At 44.5% G+C, this 23806-nt stretch overlaps 1 protein-coding gene across 1 annotated transcript in view; it reads left to right on the forward strand.

Annotated features, from left to right (window-relative positions):
• LOC125484146 (collagen alpha-1(XI) chain-like) overlaps positions 1 to 23806 on the forward strand; it is a 90234-nt gene that overhangs the window by 14535 nt on the left and 51893 nt on the right. The window contains exons 6-10 of the mRNA XM_048601575.1: positions 10427 to 10546; positions 10977 to 11126; positions 11364 to 11462; positions 14181 to 14684; positions 16919 to 16977. Coding sequence (XP_048457532.1) covers positions 10427 to 10546; positions 10977 to 11126; positions 11364 to 11462; positions 14181 to 14684; positions 16919 to 16977 — 932 coding nt within the window. The remainder of the gene's footprint in view (positions 1 to 10426; positions 10547 to 10976; positions 11127 to 11363; positions 11463 to 14180; positions 14685 to 16918; positions 16978 to 23806) is intronic.

Consider the following 23806-nt stretch of genomic DNA (forward strand, 5'->3'; position numbering starts at 1 on the left):
ACACACCAGGATGAGTGACCTGTTTCCAAAGAGCCTGCTCTCACCCATTGCCTCTCACACCTGCTATTTGGCTCTTGTACTGGCTGCCCCAAACTGCATGATATACTCCCTGTGCTTTCACATAACTGCCTCGGTTACCTGTATTTCATTCTGAGTTTGTTTTCTTTGCCTCTGGTGGTCCTGTTCTTGTCCTGAGCGTCATTGTGTTCACAGTGTCCCTGCTCCAGGAAGCTGTGTCTTTTTCACCTGGCCTCTCGTGTGTTTTCAATTAGTTAAGCCTCTTGTAGCCTCCAGGAACACATTCTGATTGGGCGCTGTAGTTTCTGGTCACATTTTCCCACCAAATTAAAAGTTTTGATTTGGTGACAACGCAAACCAGGCAAATAGATTTTGCTGGTTGTGTCTGATATCACTAACTCTGTTTTTACTCCTCACTTTGTCCTTCTCTTGAGTTATTAATCAGGCCATTAGAGAAACCCTTTCACCACTTTCACATGAAGGTTCTATTTGTTGCCAATGTTTCAACTTTTTGACGTGTTCTGTCAAACAGGAGTCCTCAACAAAAACTTCCCTGTCCCACAGAAAGTTACAGAAACTTTGTTTATATGAACACCTTTATCTAATGTTTAGTCTCTGTAAACAGACTCACAGGAGGAAGCCATTCATACCATCCATTTTATTCCGGTTCTTTTAAAGATCTTTTCCAGTCACACTCCTCTGGTCTTTCCCCATGACCCTGCAATTATTATTCCCTTTCCCTGTATTATCCCCCATTCCCTTTTGAAAGTTATTATTGAATCCATTTCCACTGCTCTTTCAGGCAGCACATTCCAGGTCTCAACAACTCACAGCGTAAAAAATAAATCTCCTCAGCTCCCCAGAGGTTTGAGCCGAAACGAGTCTGGGCTCATTCTCCAGCCAAGACAGTCCACGTAACAGACTGAATAAAATAGAAAATGTTGGTTTCTTTCAGCTCCTGCATCAACCTTTCGATCAAATTAGAAAGCAGGGACTGACAAAGGGAGATGGAGAGAGGGACAGAAAGGGAGGGAGGGAAAACAGGAGAAAGACAGAGGGAGTGTGTGAGAGAGAGGGAGGGAGAGGAAATGGGGATTCATATCAGTTTTAGAGTCATACAGCACAGAAACAGACCCTTTGGTCCAACCAGTCCATGCTGAACATAATTCCAAACTAAACCACTCTCTCCTGCCTGCGCTTGGCCCATTTCCTTCTAAACCTTTCCTATTTGTGTACTTATCCAAATGTCTTTTAAACGTTGTAATTGTGCCCACATCCACCACTTCCTCAGGAAGTTCATTCCACACACGAACAACCGTCTGTGTAAAAAATTTTCCCCTCATGTCTTTTTAAAATTTCTCTCTTCTCACTTAAAAATCTACCCCCTAGTCTTGAAATCTTCTCACATGCTCCATTAAAGCGAAGCCTCCAAACTCCATGAAGTCACTGTTTGGTGTGTGGTGCTCACTGGGTCTTGGAATCTGAAGGTTTGCTCTACATCTGTGTCTCTGTAACTTGCAGATCCGTTTAAACTGGGTGGCTCTGTTCCATACCAATCTGAAATGTTAGTATGTTGCAGGTAAATGTTGTTGAGCACTCCTACTATAAACGTTTGAGGGGCCTTGTAGCATCTCCAGTGGTTAGAGTTGGAATTACAATGTTTAGATCGACATTCAAATAACAGACAGGAGACATGGAAATTGTGACATAAATATGTTCAGGCGTGAGACTATGGGTCAGGAGTTTCTCTTGTTTCTGAGCCTCTTCATCTCTGTCAGAAGCTGAGAGAGTTGTGGAGATGTTGCAGCACAGGAAAAGGCCCTTTGGCCCATTGTGTCTGTGCTCGTCGTCAACATTCTATTTGTTCTCATCCCATTTCTCAGCACGAGATTTGTAGCCTTGTACATGATGGTATTATAAGTGCCCATTGTCTCAACTTCTGTTGAGCACCTTTCCATTGTATTTTGGATCCGATAAACTGGAATGGTGCAGCATAGAACGAGGTCATTGAATCTGTGCCTGTTACTTTGAAGAGAGATTCCGAAAGGTCACACACCCACTGCCACAACTCATTTGGCTGGTTGTTTAGTGCTGCTGTGATACAGTGGCACTGTGGGTGGTGTTTGTCGCAAACAGGATACTGTTATCAAATCAAAAAGACGTTTTCCCTCTGATACAGATGAGTAATCTGGTATATGCGTTTCAGTGCGGGTGTGATGCCAGGCATGCAGTCTGAATGCCCCAAAGATTGGCAAATCCTATCAAACAGCACAAGCCTTCAGCTGTTCACAACAAGCAAAGCAGTCATTGTAACCCACCATCCCACACTTACAAAACTCACCACACAGCTTTAACATAAGATGGAATTCCACCACTGGACCATGTAGGCCTGTTTTGAACTTAAGCAAATTTAAACATCAGCATCATTTATTTACAGACTTCACAGAATATTAAAAATGTCTCACTGATGAAAACCCATTCAATATATTAAATCCTTTTGTTACTTAATGCAATAAGAATAAACATTTGTATATATTTAGAACCCCATCTCAGAATTGTCAATCAAACAGTGAGCTCACAGGCCCACCCCAACTTCATGACAAAATGTAGTTTGTGGAGGAAGTTGAATAGTATGACACACTACAATCATAGCCCTCAGGCTTATGTCAACTATCAGATATTGAAATTGCAAGCACCATTCTTTCAACTCACAGAGGCAGCTGACTGTGTTTTTTAAAAATTAGAGCTCTGGGGAATTGAAATGAGTTAATAGCTTGACAAATTTATTGCCATAGAGCACAGAAACAGGCCCTTTGGCCCACCATGTCTATGCCAGCCAACAAACACCAAACTACACTAATCCCATTTACCTGCACTTGGTCCATACTATGTCCTGGCATTGTGAGTACTCATCCAGATGCTTATTAAATATTGTGAGAGTACCTGCCTCTACCACCCTCTCTCAGCACATTCCCTACTTATAAAACCCTTTGGATGAAAACATTTTTCTGCAGCTCCCCGCTAAATCACTTGCTCCTCACCTTAAACATTTGCCCTCTGATTTTAGACACATCTGCCATGGGGAAAAGATTCTCACAATCTACTCTGTTTATGCCTCTCATAACTTTATATACCCCAATCAGAGTCCCCTCAGCCTCCTCTGCTGCAGGGAAATCCAACCCAGCCTATCCAGTCTCTCCTCATAACTGAGACTTTCCACTCCATCCTGGTGAATGCCCTCTGTACCATCTCCAGTGCAGTCACGTCCTTCAGATAGTGTGGTATTTGAACTGTGCTCTGGCCAATGCTTTATAAAGTTGCAACAAGACTTCCTTGCTCCTATATTGCACACAGTGGCTAATGAAGACAAGCATCCTGTGTGCCTTCTTCACCACCCTGTCTACCTGTGCTGGCACCTTCAGGGATCCATGGGCCTGTAGACAATGTCCGTTTGTTCCTCAGTATTCCCTAGGGACCTACCATTCATTGTGTATATCCTTCCCTCATTAGACCTCCCAAGATGCATCACCTCACACTTAATGCGATTAAATTCCATCTGCCATTGCTCTGCTCAATTTACCAGCTGATCAATATCAGCCTGTAGCCTGAGACCATCCTCCTCAATGTCAATGGCACCATCAATTATTGTGTCATCTGAAAACATACAAATTATACTTCTACATTCACGTCCAAGTTGTTAATGTACAAAAGGGTCCCAGCTCTGACCCTTGTGGTACACTGCTGATCACAAGCTTCCAATCACAAAAACAACTTCCATCATTACCTTTTGCCTCCTATTTGTGAGCCAGTTTCAGATCCACTTTTCCAACCTGCCCTCTGGACCAGCCTTCCATGTGGGACCTTGTCAAAGGCCTTACTGAAGTCCATATAAACCACATCAACTGCACTACCCTCATCAATATATTTAGTCACCTTTTCAAAATAAAATCTCAACTTATTTAGCCAGACAGGATCTCCCTCTAACAAATCCATGCTGACTATCTCTGATCAATCCCTGCCTTTCCAAATATTGATTAAATCAGATTTTTTCCAATAATTTCCCTGTCACTGACACCAGACTAACTGGTCTGTAATTCCCTGGCCTATCCCTGCTGCCCTTCTTGAACATAGGAACCGCATTGGCTATCCTTCAGTCATCTGGCACTTCACCTGTATCCAGTGAAGTATTAAATTCTCCGTCAGGACCCCTGCAATCTCCTCCCTTGTCTCGCGTGGCAGCCTGGGATCCAGCTCATCAGGCCCTGGGGGCTTATGCACCTCTGTGCCCACTAAAACATCTAATATCTCCTCCTTATTAATCTTGACATGTTTTAGAACGTCACCATCCCAACTGAAATCTTCAGCTACAATGTCTTTCTCTTCTGAGCACACAGCATCCACTTTTCACATGTATGAACATTGGTGCTTTAAAAAGTCATCAATTACACAATCTGGGAAATGGGCATCATTCCAGCACAAGAAAATCAGCCTAAGTTGCAGTTTTAAATAACCCTGCAGTGGTGAGGTTTCTCCATGTGTGAATAACAAGCTGCTCCCTTTCCCGGATTTCCAGATCTGGAATCTTGGCACCATGTTGGGTAAGGTACGGCACCTGCATCATTCCGCAAGGTTTTGGGACTTGGGTGAACTTGTACAAAGCACACAGAGAGGGAAAGTATGCAGGTACAGCAAGTAATTCGGGAAGCAAATGGCATGCTGGCCTTCCCTCCAAGGGGATTGTGGGACAGTAATAAAGAGACCTTTATCCAATTGTCCTGGAGTTTGGGGGGCTGACAGCTGGAATATGGTGGGCAGTGTTGCTCTCCGTATTGAAGGGAGGACGGACCTGCAGTGCAGGAGGGCCCTGATGGGTCACCTGGTTGCTCCCTGGGTCCAGGGGGTTATCATGTAACATTGCCCTGAGTAATTTGGTCGACATTCATGTCTGGGAATAGAGGGTAACCCAGGGAAAGGGTAGGTCCACTCAAGGACAAAGGAGGGAATTTATGCCTGGAACCAGAGGAAGTACTTAATGAATACTTTGCATTGATGTTCTCTGAGGAGAAGGACATGATGAATGGTAAGGTTAGTGAGGGAGGGGTGGGTTATGTTGAAGGAGGAGGAGCTGTTAGGTGCCTTGAACACATTAAGGTACATAAATCCCCAGGGCCTGATGGGATCTGTCCCAGGATACTGAAGAACAAAGAACAAAGAACAAAGAAAATTACAGCAGAGGAACAGGCCCTTTGGCCCTCCAAGCCTGCGTCGATCCAGATCCTCTATCTAAACCTGTCGCCTATTTTCCAAGGATCTGTATCCCTCTGCTCCCTGGCCATTCATGTATCTGTCTAGATGCATCTTAAATGATGCTATCGTGCCCGCCTCTACCACCTCCGCTGGCAACGCGTTCCAGGCACCCACCACCCTCTGCGTAAAGAACTTTCCACGCATATCTCCCTTCAACTTTTCCCCTCTCACCTTGAAATCATGACCCTAGTAATTGAGTCCCCCACTCTGGGAAAAAGCTTCTTGCTATCCACCCTGTCTATATCTCTCATGATTTTGTAGACCTCAATCAGGTCCCCCCTCAACCTCCGTCTTTCTAATGTAAACAATCCTAAACTACTCAAACTCTCTTCATAGCTAGCGCCCTCCATACCAGGCAACATCCTGGTGAACCTCCTCTGCACCCTCTCCAAAGCATCCACATCCTTTTGGTAATGTGGCAACCAGAACTGTACGCAGTATTCCAAATGTGGTCGAACCAAAGTCCTATACAACTGTAACATGACCTGCCAACTCTTGTACTCAATACCCCGTCCGATGAATGAAAGCATGCCGTATGCCTTCCTGACCACTCTATCGACCTGCATTGCCACTTTCAGGGTACAATGGACCTGAACACCCAGATCTCTCTGTGCATCAATTTTCCCCAGGGCTTTTCCATTCACTGTATAGTTCGCAAAGGAGGCAAGAGAGTAGATTGCTGAGGCTTTGACAGAGATCCTTGTGTCATCTTTAGCCACAGGTAAGGTCCCAGAAGACTGGAGAATAGACAATTTTGTTTCTTTGTTTTAGAAGGACAACAGGGATAATCCAGGAAATTATAGACAGGTAAACCTTACATCCGTGATAGGGAAATTACTGGAGACAGGATAGGATTTACTCATATTTGGAAAAGAATGGACTTATTAGGGACAGTCAGTAGGGCTGTGTGGGGGGAGGAGGTCTTGTCTCACAAATCTGATTGAGTTTTTTTGAAGAAGTGACGAAGATGATTGATGAGGGTAGGGCATTGGATGTTGTCTACATGGATTTTACTGAAGCAACTAACAAGGACCCTCATGGTTGCCTGGTCCAGAAGATTGAGTCACATGGGATCCATGGGGAGTTGGTCAGTTAGATACAAAATTAGCTTGGTCATAGAGGACAGAGTGTAGATGTGGAGAGAACAAAGTACAAAGAACAAAGAAAATTACAGCACATGAACTGGCCCTTCGGCCCTCCAAGCCTGCACTGACATGCTGCCTGTCATAACTAAAACCCCCTACCCTTCCGGGGACCGTATCCCTCTATTCCCATCCTATTCATGTATTTGTCAAGACGCCCTTTAAAAGTCATTATCATATCTGCTTCCACTACCTCCCCCGGCAGTGAGTTCCAGGCACCCACCACCCTCTGTGTAAAAAACTTGCCTCGTACATCACCTTTAAACCTTGCCCCTCACACCTTAAACCCATGGCCCCTGGTAACTGACTCTCCCACCCTGGGAAAAAGCTTCTGACTGTCCACTCTGTCCATGCCCTTCATAATCTTGTAGACCTCTATCAGGTCGCCCCTCAATCTCCATCATTCCAGTGAGAACAACCCAAGTTTCTTCAACCTCTCCTCATAGCTAATGCCTTCCATGCCAGGCAACATCCTGGTAAATCTTTTCTGTACCCTCTCCAAAGCCACCACATCCATCTGGTCATGTGGCGACCAGAATTGAACACAATATTCCAAATGCGGTCTCACTAAGGTTCCATAAAGCTGCAACATTACCTGCCAATTTTTAAACTCAGTGCCCCGGCCAATGAAAGTAAGCATGCCATATGCCTTGTTGACTACCTTTTTCACCTACTTTGCCACTTTCAGTGACCTGTGTACCTGTACACCCAGATCCCTCTGCCTATCAGTACTCTTAAGGGTTCTGCCATTTACTGTATATTTTCCATCTGGATTGGACCTGCAAAAATTCATTACCTCACATTTTTCTGGATTAAACTCCATCTGTCATGTCTCTGCCCAAGTCACCAACTGATCGATATCCAGCTGTATCCTCTGACAATCCTCATCGCTATCTGCAATTCCACCAACCTTTGTGTCATCAGCAAACTTACTAATCAGACCAGTTACATTCTCCTCCAAATCATTTACATATATTACAAACGGAAAAGGTCCCAACACTGATCCCTGAGGAACGCCTCTAGTCACAGCCCTCCATTCAGAAACACACCCTTCCACTGCTACCCTCTGTCTATGACCAAGCCAGTTTTTTATCCATCTTGCAAGCTCACCTCTGACCCATGTGACTTTACCTTCTGTGTCAGCCTGCCATGAGGGACCTTGTCAAAGGCCTTACTGAAGTCCATGTAGACAACATCCACTGCCCTACCCTCATCGATCATCTTTGTCACTTCCTCAAAAAACTTAACCAAGTTAGTGAGACACGACCTCCCCTTCACAAAACCATGTTGCCTCTCGCTAATACGCCCACTGATTTCCAGGTGGGAGTAAATCCTGTCTCAAAGAATCCTCTCCAATAATTTCCCTACCACTGACGTAAGGCTCACCGGCCTGTAATTAGTTGGATAATCCTTGCCACCCTTCTTAAACAAAGGAATAACATTGGCTATTCTCCAATCCTCTGGGACCTCCCCTGTAGCCAATGTGGATACAAAGATTTCTCTCAAGGCCCCAGCAATTTCCTCCCTTGCCTCTCTCAGTATTCTGGGATGTATCCCATCAGGCCCTGGGGACTTGTCTACCTTAATGTTTTTCAAGACCCCGAATACATTGTCCCTTTTGATCCCAACATGACCCAAACTATCTACACACCCTTTCCCAGCCTCATCATCCACCAAGTCCTTCTCTGTGGTGAATACTGATGCAAAGTACTCATTTAATACCTCACCCATTTCCTCTGGCTTTACACATAAATTCCCTTCCCTGTCCTTGAGTGGGCCAACCCTCTGCCTGCCTACCCTCTAACTCTTTATATATGTATAAAAAGCCTTGGGATTTTCCTTAATCCTGTTAGCCAATGACTTTTCATGACTCCTTTTAGCCCTTCTGACTCCTTTCTTAAGTTCTTTCAGCTTTCCTTGTATCCCACCCTTGCTTCGTGTGTTCCCAGCCTCCTAGCCTTGATAAATGCTTCTTGGCTGGAGATGCTTTTCTGACTGGAGGTCTGTGACCAGAGATGTTCTGCAATGATCAATGCTAGGACCTCTGATGTTTATAATTTATATAAATGATTTAGATGAAAATGTAGGCGGTCTGATTAGTAAGTTTGCAGAAAGCAGGAAAATTGGTGCAGTTGTGGATTATGAGGAAGGTACTCAAAGGATACAGCAGGTTATAGATCAGTTGGAAAGTTGGGTGGAGAAATGGCAGATGGAGTTTAATCCAGACAGGTGTGAGGTGATGCACATTTAGAGATCACATGCAAGAGGAAAGTGTACAGTAAATGGCAGGACCCTGAACAACATTGTTATACAGAGGGATCTTGGGGTGCAAGTCCATAGCTCCCTGAAAGTGGCAAAGCAAGTTGATAAGGTGGTAAAAAAGGCATACGGCATGCTTGTCTTCATCGGTCGGGGCATTGAGTATAGAAGTTGGTAAGTCATGTTGCAGCTGTGTAAGACTTTAGTGAGGCCACATTTGGAGTATTGTGTGCAGATCTAGTCACCACACTATCGGAGGAATGTGGAGGCTTTGGAGAGGGTGCAGAAGAGGTTTACCAGGATGTTGCCTGGATTGGAGGGTATTAGCTATAAGGAGAGGTTGGACAAACTCGGATTGTTTTCACTAGAGAGTCGGAGGCTGAGGGGGTGACCTGACAGAAGTTTATAAAATTATGAGAGGCATGGATAGGGTGAATAGTCAGTGTCTTTTTCCCAGGGAGGAAATGTCAAATACTAGGGGGCATAGGTTGAGAGGTTGAGAGTGGAAAGTTTAAAGGAGACATGTGAAAGGCACAGAGGGTGGTAGGTGCCTGGATTGAGCTGCCATGGGAGGTGGTAGAAGCAGATACAACAGCAATGTTTAAGAGGCATTTAGACAGATACATGAACAGGTAGGGAGCAGATGGATGTGAGCCATGTCCAGGCTGATGGGATTAGTTTAGAATGGCATCGTGGCCAGCACAGACAAGGTGGGCCGAAGGGCCTGTTCCCGTGACGTATGTTCTATGTTCTCTGGGGTTTAGTGGAATGAGTGGGGATGCCATTGAAACATCCAGGATACGAAAGGGGTTTGATAAGGTTGACATTGAGAAATTCAGCCACCCCCCCCCAACTCTGGAGAATCTAGAACACAGGATCAGAATCCCAGGGTCAGGAGATAATCTGTGGAATTCTCTCCCTTCCAGAGTTGTGGAGGGTCCATCAGTAACTCTACTTAAACCTGGGGATTTTCACTTCAGGAAAACTGGGAATGAATTAGGTGTGGAATGGCATGGTCATCCATTATCCTGGTGAGCAGCAGAGAAGTTCAAAGGGCCGAATGGTCTATTCTTCTTTCTGATGTTGCTGTGTTACTCACTTTCCCCTTAAGACCAGAATTGTTCCCACTGCTTTGGACACATTGCCACAAGTGATCTGTTAATGCTGACACTGCTCTAACAGAGAGTGAACTGGCAAAGTTGAAAAAAAGCACAACATCTTACAGCACACAAGGCCACTCCATCATGTCATGCCTGCTTTCTCATAGAGCTATCCAATTAATCCCATTCCCTTAACCTTTTCCTGTAAACATGTAATGTTTACTTCTTCATTTTCCCCATTCCTTTTGGAAAGTTACTAATAAACTGCCCATTAAGACTCAGCTCTGCAGAGCCACAGCATGAGATAGAAAACAAATGGGATCTTCCAGTCCTGAAGCTCTCCTCTTTCAGAAACAGCTCGTTGGAAGTTGTGAACATTGGCAACTGAATGAAAACATGCATAAGGGGGATCTTGGCACTTGCTGTCAATGTAAAACTAGCTGCTGATTGGTCAGCACCCACTGTATATCATGCACAGTGTCAAGGTTTTCCTCATTTATCTGAACATCTTTTCATTTCCTTCAATGTGCTTCTGCTTGGCCAAGTCTCCCTTGGATTGCAACTAACATAACTGTGATTGTATTTCCCTTCATGATACAGCACTCTGCGGAAGAAATATTCAAATATGACTATGATTATAGTGATGGAGACTTTATAGAGTTTGACTATCATCCAACTGAGGAAATGCCAACATTGGAGCAGACAGAATTCCCAACTGAGGTAACCAGGAGACTAGCCTCCAAATGTCAGCATGGTCTGTTATCTTTGTCCACCCAGTCTTCGACTGTATCTCATCCTGTCTGTCATTCTCTTGTCATCCTCATCAGAGCTATCATTCATTCTCTCTCCATAGCAACTCCTATCCTCATTTTCCTCACTCACTGCTGCCCACCCTGTCCCATAATCCCTTTCTCCCTCTATACTTCCCTCACATCCATCCCCAGACCCTTCCCTTCCCTTCCTCTCTTCCCATCCCTCTGGCCTTTCCCTCAATCCCCCCCACCTTTACAAATCATCAATTTTTTTGGAAGCAGCTGGAAACGGGAAGGATTTTGAAGCGGACCCTTGGCCTGAGAGTCTCATGTTTCCCCGTTTTCGGGTCATCATTATTTATGCTTTTTTCCATTCCATCTCTCACCACATTTTTCAGAGAAAGAAATCCATTTCATTCATCAAACAGAAGAAGGATGTTGGACAAACTATAACTAAGAACATGGCGACAAAGATTACTTCCAAAAAAACTTTTACAACTCAGAAGAGGAAGCAGCACTTTTCCAGCCACCAATCATCAAAACTTCAGGTTGGGCCAAATGTAGCAAAAACTGATCAAGATCTTCCGAGGAGTCAAGATTGGAAGATCTCTGATGACCTGAATGATCCTTGAAACCACCCGTTCACCTCCCTAAAAAACCCTCCCTCGTCATTCCCCAATCATGTCTAATCCTCCCTGGCTCTACGGCCAATCTGAGACTTAATTCAACTGTTTCATGAATTAAATCTTATTTTGTTTTGTCTCATTATTTTGCTTTGAACTCAGGTTGTGAACAATGTGCTGCCAGAGGAGACAGGAGAGGAATATTACTACGAAACTTATGAAGGAACGACCAGCTCAGCAGCCCAAGAGAAAGCTAACGAGGTAAAAAGAAACTGTAAGGATTGTGGTTTTCAAAGAATTTTACTCCTGATTTGTGTATTGTCAGAATTCCCTCAGTCCGTCCCATGTACAACTTTAACAGATTTACATTAACCTTGATGTCTTTTTCTGGCCTGAGAGATCGATGTCCAGGCTTGTGAGGGTTCCAAAGTACACAGAAAGACTCTCAGATGTAATGTCGACCTCCATAGAGTGTCATGGAGATTGTAAGTGGTCGAATGAAAGGCTGCGCTATTGGACTGTGCCCCAATCTCTCTCAGGAAGGAATACTGTGAGTTGTTGAACTACTCAGTATGAGAGGCACATCTGGAAGTGACTGCTGTCAACCTGAATATTTCTTCAGCATTTTAGTTTCTTTTGCCAATAACATCATGAATTTTCTGCATTTTTACAAAGTCTTTGAGAAAATGCTGTTTGTATTGGATTTGGTGAATTACAAATTGGTCAATTTGTTTGAGGTAAATCCATTCATTTTGCTTCTGCTTTCTCCAGAAATTGCTGATTCTATTTAACATGACGATAAATGTGAATCAAAGCAAGAGATAATGCTTCAGGATAAAAGTTTGAACATTGATTTGACTTTGTTTGATTCAGTACATCTTCCACTGGGGTCTGTTGAGCTCCGTTGTCTGAATGATTTGAACCATTTCCTGCTGAGATGTTTGGAACAACAGGAAGTTATCTGAGCTCTGTGACCCTTTTCTGGCATTTAACTTGACCGTAACTGACCTGTGTTTTAACCTTATCCACGTGACATTATGGAATAATTGAATCACACAGTACAGAAGATGACCTTCAGCCCATCTAGTCTGTCCCATCAAAGCTTCAGTAAAACTCCTCTTCTCTCACTTTCATAGGATCCCTATGGTGGGGAAGCAGGCCATTCGGCCCGTCAAATCCACATCAACCCTCCAAAGAGCATTCAGTCCAGACCCATCCCCTCACCCTATCCCTATCCCTATATTTCATGCGGCCAATCCACCCTAACCTGCACATCTTTGGACCGTGAGAGGAAACCAGAACAAACCCACGCAGACACAGGGAGAACGTGCAAACTCCACACAGATAGTCGCTTGAGGCTGGAATCAAGCCTGGGTCCCCGACGCTGTGAGGCAGCAGTGTTAACCACTCAGCAACTTTGCGTTTAGTGCGTAGCTTTGCAGGTTATTTCAAGTGCTCATCCGAGTAATTTTTAAAGGTTGTGAGGTTTCCTGCCTCAACTCCCCTCCCAGGCAGTTCATTACAGACCCCCACCACCCTCTGGGTGGAAAAACCTTCCTTCAAATCCTCTCTAATCCTCCTGCATTTCAGTTTAAAATTATGCCCCTAGTTGATCCTCTTGACTTGCTTAGTTAAAGCCTTTGACAAATCAGAATCCATTGACCTCTACGTTCATGTGACCCCAGAATCTGTGCCCTTCCTGGGGAGAGAGTTTCAGATTCACTGCACTCTGTGTGAGGAAATGCTTTCGGACAGGCCCCTGAATGGCCTGGTTCCATGCTAATGTCCTCTGTTGCAGACTCACCCAGCAACAACAGCACAATGGGAGATGCAGTCTGTTCACACTGGCACTGTCATTACAACATGAACAATCCCATTAATGTCAGGACCACCACAACACTGGCAAAGCTTGGACATATACTGAGTTACTCCCTGGTAATGGAGGAGGTCTCAATGAGATTTGACCCGATTGTATCAAACTGCATGGTTTTAGAAACAAAAACAGAAATTGTTGGGAAAACTCAGCAGGTCTGACAGCATCTGGAGTGAAAGCTGAATTAATGTTTCGGGTCCAGTGACCCTTCTTCTGTTCTAAGTTTTCCCAGCAATTTCTGTTTTTGTTTCTGATTTCCAACATCTGCAGTTCTTTGGGTTTTTTTCTAACATGGTTTTGGGTTTCTCTGGAGTTTAATTCTGTCCTGCTCATTAATAGAGTTACAAAATATTTCCAGCATGGAAATGGGCCATTCAGCTCAACTGCTCTGTGCTGGGCCTTCTGCTCCACACAAATTCCCTCCCACTCCCTCTACAGCTCACCCTATGCACAAAACCACCAGCTGATCAAAATTCAAACTGAGTTATGTCGCTCCTTAAGATCCTACGTCACTCTTTGTTCAAGCTCTTAGATTGTTCCCAGAATTCCAGAAAGCCTGTAGTCACAGTCCCCATGATTAAACAGGATGCCAAGTGGTCAAGAGCGTTTACCAAACTCCATCCAATGACTTTTAAAATTTTGAGTCTTTGAACCTTCCATAATAACTGAAATGAAACAAAGCAAAGTCATGTTAAACATTCTGATGCAGTCACTATCTCTACGCTGAGAATTGCTTGCAAAGATTTCCCAGAGGTGGTAATATCAGAGGAAATGTCCTCTTCATTTCCTTGTTCATTTCAAGCTGTAATAATGAGTAATTGCTTTTTAGTTTATATAACCCTAACTTGTGCATACAGTTCTTTCAAATGTTCTTTTCAAAATAATAAGCCTACTTCCCAATGCAGTAAACATAGTGATCCATTCAGCTCTCCTTTGGGACATGATTATCCCAATTCACTCAAGAATCACTGAGTGTGACCTTGACCATCTCCTGGGCTACTTTGCAATGCAGTGTACTGTATGATTCAGCTTTCAGCCTTGCTAACACAATGCTCATTTCATTCTCATTTCCCAAACACTCTGAACTTCAATCGGACAACAATAAGACAAACATTGAAGAAGACTATAAAGATGAATATCTGACTGGAGAGGGTTATCATTTTGAAAAGCAAGAGACTGAGGAAAAGGAACAGGATCTCAACGAGTATGACTTCAATGAGTATGATTTCAAAATGTACGATCTCAATGAATATGACGACAAGGAATATGATGAGAAAGAGCATGATCCCACTGGGCAAGATCCCACTGGGCAAGATCCCACTGGGCAAGATCCCACTGGACATGATCCCACTGGGCATGACCCCACTGGGCATGATCCCACTGAGCATGACCCCACTGGGCACAGTGCCAAAGCTTCTTCCAGCAAAGGAACCAGTGATAATGACCATGAATTCAAAGCTTACGATGTTGAGGAATATGACCCCAGTGAATATGATACGAAGCGTTACGAGGATGAATATTATTATGAAATCACAGAGTATGAAGATAAAGACCCAAAGACCACATCTACTGGGGTGGATTTTGGTCCTGGGGTACCTGCTGAGACAAGTGTAAGTCCACAGCAATAATTGTTGCGACACCTTTAACGGCTTTTGCCTTTTTGTTTGATAATTAACTTTTCTTTCAAAGCTACATGGAGGCGACAAATTATTTTCTGATCTTCTCCTGCTCCCAGTCATAGTTCCAGCTACCTGTGCAGGTCAAAGCTGACATTACATTGAAATCTGAAGAGTGGGTTTATCTGAGATGTTGATTATCCTTCTGAATGCTATGTGTAATAGGCTATGATTCATGTGTTTGACAAGATGCTACCCAAGATTGGGGTTAATTGAATAGAAGACTAGATAAGAGCAGGAATTAACCATTCATTTGAGGGCAGTAAACCAAAAGAGTGAATAAATGAACAATTCCGAGCTGGTAGAATGTAGGAAATGATAGGTTATTGTAAACGGGTTGGAGTTTCAGAGTAAGAAACTTTTTCTGCAATGTTAGAGCAGTTTGGAGCTTAGTTTTTGGGAATGAATAGGGACAAGTGGATGCTGGAGCATTGGGAGATCAAATTTTGAGATTGAGTGTAGTTATGGAGAAGCACAAAGACAGACAGGAGTAACGTTTTTGAAGTAGGAAAGGGCCAATTTTATTAAATGGAAATCTGATTTGGTAAAAATGGCCTGACAACAGCCATTAGAAGGTGAATCTGTGTCAGAGCAGTGGGTGGTAGTGAAGAGGCTCATAGAGAGGCTTCAGAACAAACATGTTCCAACAAAGAGAAGGCTGCAAAGCTCAAATCCAGAACTCCAGGATGTCAAAGAGCACAGAGTAGAACAGGGAAATAACGAGAAGCTTGTGTCAGGTTCTAAGAGCTGAGTGCTGAGGAAAACCCAGTGAACGATAAAACATACAGCTGTGAAATTATAACAGTCAGTCAGAGGTTTAGGGTAAGAGGGCGAATATTTTGGACTAAAATCAGACATTTCGTTGCTCAGAGTACTGTTATATCTTACCGATACTGTCATGGCCAGATGCATCTGCAGCTGGCAGATTGGTAAGGATAAGGTCAAGTATGTTTTTCCCTCTTGTTGGTTCCTTCACCACCTGCCGCAGACCCAGTCTAGCAGCTGTGTCCTTTAGAACCTGACCAGCTCGATCAGTAATACTGCTGCTGAGTCACTCTTGGTGGTGGGCATTGAAATCCCCCACCCACAGTACATTTTGTGCCCTTGCCATCTTCAGTGTTTCCTTTAAATGTTGTTTAACATGGAGGAATACTGACTCATCAGCTGAAGGAGGATGGTATGTGGTAATCAGCAGGAAGTTTCATTGCCCATGTTTAATCTAAAGCCATGAGACTTCATGGGGTCCGGACTCAATGTTGAGGACTCCTAGAGCAAATCCCTGGTCTGGTCTGACTGAATTTGGAATATTGTGAGCAGGTTTGGACCCTGTATCTAAGGAAGGATGTGTTAGTTTTGGAGGGGGTCCAGGGGAGGTTTACAAGAATGATCCTGAGGATGAAGGGCTTGTCATATGAGGAGCGGTTGAGGACTCTGGGTCTGTACTCGATGGAGTTTAGAAACCGATTGAAACTTACAGAATACTGAGAGGCCTGGATAGAGTGGGCGTGGAGAAGATGTTTCCACTAGTAAGAGAGGCTAGGACCCGAGGGTGCAGCCTCAGAATGAAGAGACACCCTTTCGAACTGAGATGAAGCACGAGGAAGGGTTTCAGATTTTTGGGTCATTAGGATCTCTTCTGGGGCAGAAGTGGCCTGTACAAGAGGGATGGGTTGCACTTGAATTGGCAGGGTCCAATGTCCTGATGGAAGGATTTGTTAGAGCTACTCAGGAGGGTTTTAACCAGACTGGCAGGGGGTTGGACCATAAGCAGTAGTGAGACAAGAGAGAAGGTTGAAGCTGGTACAGAAGTTAAATAGACATGGCAGACAAGATCACAGCAGAGAATGAGGGAAGCCTTAAAAATTAAACTGCAGTTATTTCATTGCAAGAGGCCTGATAGGTAAGGCAGATGAATTCAGGGCATGGATGGGAACATGGGACTAGGATATTATAGCTATGACAGAATTATAGAAGAGGAGGTGCTGGAGGTCTTAAAAAAACATAAAGGTAGACAAATCCCCAGGACCTAATCAATGAATCACAGGACATTATGTGAAGCTAGGGACGAAATTGTGGGGCAACTATCAGAGATATTTGTATCATTGATAGCCATGGGTGAGGTGCCAGAAGACTAGATGGTGGCTAATGTGTGGCATTATTCAAAAAAGAAATTTATGCAAGGAAAAGTCAAGGAACTAAAGATCGATGAGTCTGAGATCAGGGCTGGGTGAGTTGTTGAAGGGGATTCTGAGAGACAGGATTTACATATATTTGGAAAGGCAAGGCCTGATTAGGGATAGTCAGTGTGGCGTTATATGTGGGAAATCGTGTCTCACAAACTTGAATGAGGTTTTTGAGGATGTGACCAAGGAGATAGATGAAGGCAGTGTAGTGGACGTTGTCTGCATGGACTTTAGCAAGGCCTTCAATGAGGTTCTGTATTGTAGACTAGTTAGTGAGGTTATATCACATGGAATCCAGACAGAGCTAGCCAGTTGGTTACAAAATTGGTTCTACATTTGGAGACATAGGGTGGTGGTAGATGGTTGCTGTTCAGATTGGATGCCTGTGACCAGTGGTGTACCACAAGGATCAATGTTGGGTCCACTGTTGTCCATCAGTTTGAATGAGAATATAGGAGGCATGGTTAATAAGTTTGCGGATGACACCATAATTGGTGGTATTTTGGACATTGAAGAACATAGAACATACAGCAGTAGAGCACAATACAGGCCCTTCAGCTCACAATGTTGTGCCGACCTATTATCCTACTCAGATCAAACTACCCTGCATACCCTACATTTTACTATCCTCCATGTGCCTATCCAAGAGTTGCTTAAAAGTCTCTAAAGTATCTGACTCCGCTACCACTACCAGCAGCGCATTCCACACGCCCAACCAAGAAGGTTATCTGAGATTACAAAGGGATGTTGATCAATTGGTCCAATGGACTGAGGAGTGGCAAATAGAGTTTAATTTAGATAAATGTGAGGTATTGCATTTTGATAAGATAAACCAAGGCAGGACTTACACAGTTAATGGTAGGGCCCTGGATAGTGTTGTCGAACAGAGAACCCTAGGAGTATAAGTATATGGTTTGTTGAAAGTGGTGTCACAGGTAGACAGGGCAGTGGAGAAGGTGTTTGGGACGCTTGCCTACATCAGTCAGAGCACTGAGTACAGGATTTGGGACGTCATGTTACAGCTGTACGAGACATTGGTAAGGACACATTCGGAGTACTGCGTACAATTTTGTTTGCCCTGCTATAGGAAGGACGTTATTAAACTGAAAGGGTGCAGAAAGATTTACAAGGATTTTACTGAGATCGGAAAGTTTGAGTTGTAAGGAGAGGCTGGATAGACTGAGACATTTTCCCTGGAGTGTAGGGGGCTGAGGGATGAACTTATAGAGGCTAATAAAATCACGGGGGGCATAGTTACTGTGAATAGCCAAAGTTCTTGCCCAGGGTAGGGGAGTCCAAAACTAAAGGCTTAGATTTAAGGTGAGAGGGGAAAGATTTAAAAGGGGCCTTGAGTGGTAGCTTTTTCACACAGAGTGTGGTACGTGTATGGAATGAGCTGCCAGAGGAAGTGGTGGAGTCAGGTACAGTTACAACATTTAAAAGACATTTGGACAGGTACATGGATAGCAAAGGTTTAAAGGGATATGGGCCAAACGCTGGCAAATGGGACTAGGTCAGTTTATAAAATCTGGTCAGCATGGATGACTTGGGCTGAAGCGTCTGTTTTTGTGCTGTAGACTCTATGGCTCTATGAGAAGGTATTTCTTCAGCCAGAGGGTAGTGACTGTGTGGACCTCACTGCCACTGAGGGCTGTGGAGGTCGTCATTGAGTGAGGTTAAGACAGGTTCTTGATGAGTGAGGGGTTTTAGGGTTGCGGGGAGAAGGCAGGAGAATAGGGTTCACAAACATATCAGCCCTGATTGAATGGCAAAGTACACTTGATGGACTAAAAGGCCTAAATCTGCTCGTGTATCTTATGGTCTTATGGACTGCATCCCACTATGCCGCCCCCTCCGCTGGGTCTGTCCTGCTGTTGGTACAGGACATATCCAGGGATGGTGATGGTGGTGTCTGGGACGTTGTCTGTAAGGTATGATTCTGTGAGTGTGACTATGTCAGGCTGTTGTTCTCCCAATGTTGGCACTAACCCCCAGATGTTAGTGAGGAGGACTTTGCAGGGTCGACAGGGCTGTTTCTGTCATTGTCTTTTCCGGTGCCTAGGTCAATGCTAGGTCATCCGTCCAGTTTCATTTCTTTGAGAATTTGTAGTGATTGGTACAACTGAATGGCTTGCTAGGCCATTTCTGAGGGCAGTTGAAAGTCAACCACATTGCTGTGGGTCTGGAGTCACATGTAGGCCAGACCAGGTAAGGGTGACAGATTTCCTCCCCTGATGGAGACAGCTTTGTATAATCCTCATTCTGGACCTAATTTAACTCAACTTCACTCACCTCTGTTTCCATTCCTATCTCTATCTATCTCAATCCTTTAACATCATTGGTTAAAGAGGGAGATTGTTGCTTTAGTTGTTCATTATTGTTCTATTACTCCTGCACTCCCACCCCTTGCTCCTCCTTCATTTCCCCTCCTTGCTGCTCCCCTTCTCTCTGCCCCAACTCCTCCTCACTCCCCCTTGCTGCTGCCTCACTGCCCACCCCCTCACTCCCTCCTCGCTGCTCCCGCACCGCCCCACCCCCTCACTCCCTCTTCGCTGCTCCCTCAGCGCCCACCCCCTCACTCCCCACTCACTGCTCCCTCACTGCCCCAACCCCTCACTCCCCCCTCACTGCTCCCTGCCCTTTTTTCCCGTGTATCGCTCCTGTGTTCAATGGGTTCCAGTGTAGGGGATGTTGGGTTGCGGAGTGGGACTGTGGGAGTAAGGGTAGGTAGAGATGCTCCGAGTGGGAGCTGCGCTGAGGTTCTGTCACATGGAGAGTGTTAGCTTGTGTGATGTCCTGCCCAGTTTTTCTGATCCTCCCATGAGGAGCTCTCTCTCTCATTGTGTCCTGAATGTGACGAGCTGCTCTGGTCACAAACACACACACAGACACCTCCAGAAACAGTCCCAGCCTCTGGTACAGCCCCTGCTGGGACAATTCTGGAATGTTCTGTCTCCCTGACAGGCTCTGATCCTGTAAACCCACAAAGAAACTAGCGTCTGCTCATCTCCCAGCTCTGTGTCCCTGTATAACCACCACCCTCAGGCATGGCCCCCAGTGGGTGACAGGCTCACACCCTTAGCACCTTCTCAGGGTGTGTTCCATTTGGAAACGTGTCCAACTCTCACCTCCCACCCCATTCCGGATGAAACCGCCTGCATAGACAATTACAAGGAGTGGGGACAGAGCAGGCATATAATATCCACCCTCACTTCTCATAATATACAGCTCCACCTCCTTTAATACATAGTGTTGTATAATCCTCTCAATAATTTACTTCCTGTCTAAAATCTCTTGTCAGTATCTGTGTGGCACTGACATGGTCAATACTCCACCAATGCAAAGGTGATGGGGGCTGGAGTCCTAATTGCTGCAGAGAAAAGTAACGTTTGCATTTCCATAGCACTTTTCACCAGGCCAAGACACTCCCATGAACTTCCCACAGAATGAAGACACTGTTCTCGTGTTGAAATGCAGCAGCTAGTTGGTACACAGCAGGATCCCACAGACAGTAACATGTCAGTAACACTAGAAATAAAATGTTCTGCGTACACTATCTTTACTTGTGCATAGTCATCAGTCCATTTGAACATGGGTTGGCACTCCAGTGACATTCTGACAGAATTTCAATTGTTCAAGGAAAGAATGAATCTTCATTACAGAGATCAGCAGCTAGCAGTAAAACTCCTTATCACTTTGGGAACTAAAGGATCAAGAAGAATAAAACCCTCTGGTATTTCTAGTGATTGCCATAAAGGTGCTGTCAAATTTTCCTGCTGCTTAATGCCCCAGTTAACCTCTGATACAGAAGCTTGGGTTGGTGTCATGGTAGCCATCAGCCAGCTAAGGCACTCAGCTAATCTGCGAGTAGACATTGGTCGAGAGAGATGGGACGTGATTTCATTGAAGCTAATTTAGCTGAAAGGCTAATGGAACTGCTCGCTGCTTTTCACATTAAATCTTTCTGAAAAGCAGTTCTGGACAAACTTGAGGAATATTTCATTGATGCCACGAGAAGAATGTGATGCAGCAGGAATTATTTTTCAGAATTCCTCCATGGGGTGACGGCATTTCTGGCAAGGTCACCATCAGTGGGGGAGCATTTTGGGAGTAGTGACCATAATACCGTGAGTTTTAAGTTACTCATGGATAGGGGTAACAGCAGTCCTCGGGATGAAGATGTTAAACTGGGGGAAGGCGATCTACAACAATATTAGGTAGGAACTGGAGAGTGTTGATTAGAGGTGGCTGTTTGAGGGTAAATATACATCGGGACATGTGGGAGTATTTCAAACAGCAGTTGATAAGAGTTCAGGAGCGGCACATTCTTGTGAGAATGAAGGATAAGGAATGGGCAAGTTACATGAACCTTGGATGACCAGGGATGTTATGGCCTTGGTCAAAAAGGAAAAGGAAGCATACGTAAGGTCTAGGAGGATGGGAACTGATGAAGCTCTTGAAGTGTATAAGGAAAATAGGAAAGGACTTAAACAAGGAATTAGAAGGGCTAAAAGAGGTCATGAAAAGTCATTAGCAAACAGGATTAGTGAGAATCCCAAGGCTTTTTATACATGTATAATAAAACAAGAGGGTAGAGAGGGAAAGGGTTGGCCCACTCAAGGACAAAGGAGGGAATTCCAGTGTGGAGCCGGAAGAGGTAGGTGATGTCCTAATTGAATACTTTGTGTTGGTATTCATCAAAGAGAAGGAAATGGTGGAGGATGATCTCAGGGAAGGGAATGTCAAGTTTCTAAGGCAAGTTGCTATTAAAAAGGAAGAGGTGTTGTGCGTCTTAAAAAGTATTGAAGTGGGTAAGTCCCCGGGTCCTGATGGGATCTATCCCAGAATAGTGAGGGAGGTAAGAGAAGAAATTGCTGGAGCATTGACAGACATCTCTGTATCCACTTTGGCCTGAGGTGAGCTCCCAGAGGACTGGAGAATAGCCAATGTAGTCCCATTGTTTATAAAGGATAACAGGGATAATTCAGGAAATAAAGGCACATGAGCCTCATGTCACTGGCAGGGAAATTATTGGAAAAGATTCTCAGGGAAAAGATCTTTAAACATTTAGAAACAAATGGATTGATTAGCGATAAACAGCATGGTTTTGTGCGGAACAAAAACAAAAGTTGCTGGAAAATCTCAGTAGGTCTGGCAGCATCTGTGAAGAAAAATCGGAGTTAATGTTTCAGGTCTGGTGAGGAAGGGTCACCAGAGCTAAAACATTAACTCTGATTTTCCTCCACAAATGCTACCAGAGCTTTACCAGCAACTTGCTTCTCTCTGATTTACAGTGTCCATGTGTCTTTCAGTTTTTATATAGTTTTGTACGGGGTAGGTCATGCCTCAGTAACTTGTTTGAGTTTTTTAAGGAGGTGATGAAGATGATTGATGAGGGAAAAGCAGTTGATGTTGCCTACGTGAACTTCAGTAAAGCCTTTGACAAGGTCCCTCGTGGTAGACCGGTACAAAAGGTGAAGTCACATGGTATCAGAGATGAGCTGACAAGATGGATACAGAACTGATTTAGTTATAAGGGACATGAGGGTAGCTGTGGAAGGATGGTTTTCGGAATGGAAGACTTGCACTAATGGTGTTCCACATGGATCAGTGCTATAGACCCTTGCAGTCTACATAAATAATTTGGAGGAAAATGTACTTGGTCGAATTAGTAAGTTTACAGACGATACAAAGATTGGTGGAGTTGCAGATCATGAGGAGGATTGTCAGAGGATACAGCAAGACATGTATCAGTTGGAGGCATGGGCAGAAAAATGGCAGATGGAGTTTAATCTGGACAAATGTGAGGTGATGCAATTTGGAACGTCAAGTACAGGTAGAAATTATACAGTGAATGGCAGAACCCTTAGGAGCATTGATATGCAGAGGGATCTAGGTGTGTAGGTCCACAGATCACTGAATGTGGCAGCGCAAGTAGAAAAGGTAGTAAAAACAACTTATGGCATGCTTGCCTTCATTGGAAAGGGGCATTGAGTATAAGGATAGACAAGTTATGCTGCAGCTTTATAGAACTTTAGTTACGCCACACTTGGAATATCGTGCACAGTTCTGATCACCACACTTCCAGAAGGATGTGGATGCTCTGGAGAGGGTACAGAAAAGGTTTACCAGGATGTTGCCTGGTATGGGGGATTTTAGCTATGAAGAAAAGTTGGATAATCTGTGTTTGTTTTCACTGGAATGCTGGAAGCTGAAGGGCAATCTAATAGAAGTTTATAAGATTGTGAATGGCATGGATAGAGTGGAAAGTATAAGGCTTTTTCCCAGGGTGGAGGGGTCAATTACGAGGGGACACAGGTTTAAGGTGTAAGGGATGGTGGATGCTTAAAAGAGATGTGAGAGGTAAGATTTTCACACAAACAGTGGTGAGTACCTGTAATGCGCTGCCAGACGAGATGGTGGAAACAGACTCAATAGCAACATTCAAGAAGCACCTGAACAAATACATGAATAGGAAGGGAATATGACTGTGATGATTATGAATCCATTGCCAATTGTTGGGGAAAAACCCATCTGGTTCACTAATGCCCTTTAGGGAAGGACCCTCTGACAGTGCAACACCCCCTCAGTACTGACCCTCTGACAGTGCAACACCCCCTCAGTACTGACCCTCCAACAGTGCGGCACTCCCTCAGTACTGACCCTCTGACTGTGCGGCACACCCTCAGTACTGACCCTCTGACAGTGCGGCACTCCCTCAGTACTGACCCTCTGACTGTGCGGCACACCCTCAGTACTGACCCTCTGACGGTGCGGCACTCCCTCAGTACTGACCCTCTGACGGTGCGACACTCCCTCAGTACTGACCCTCTGACGGTGCGACACTCCCTCAGTACTGACCCTCTGACGGTG

Source organism: Rhincodon typus, chromosome 10 (genome assembly GCF_021869965.1).
Source record: "Rhincodon typus isolate 14 chromosome 10, sRhiTyp1.1, whole genome shotgun sequence".
NCBI lineage: Eukaryota > Metazoa > Chordata > Chondrichthyes > Orectolobiformes > Rhincodontidae > Rhincodon > Rhincodon typus.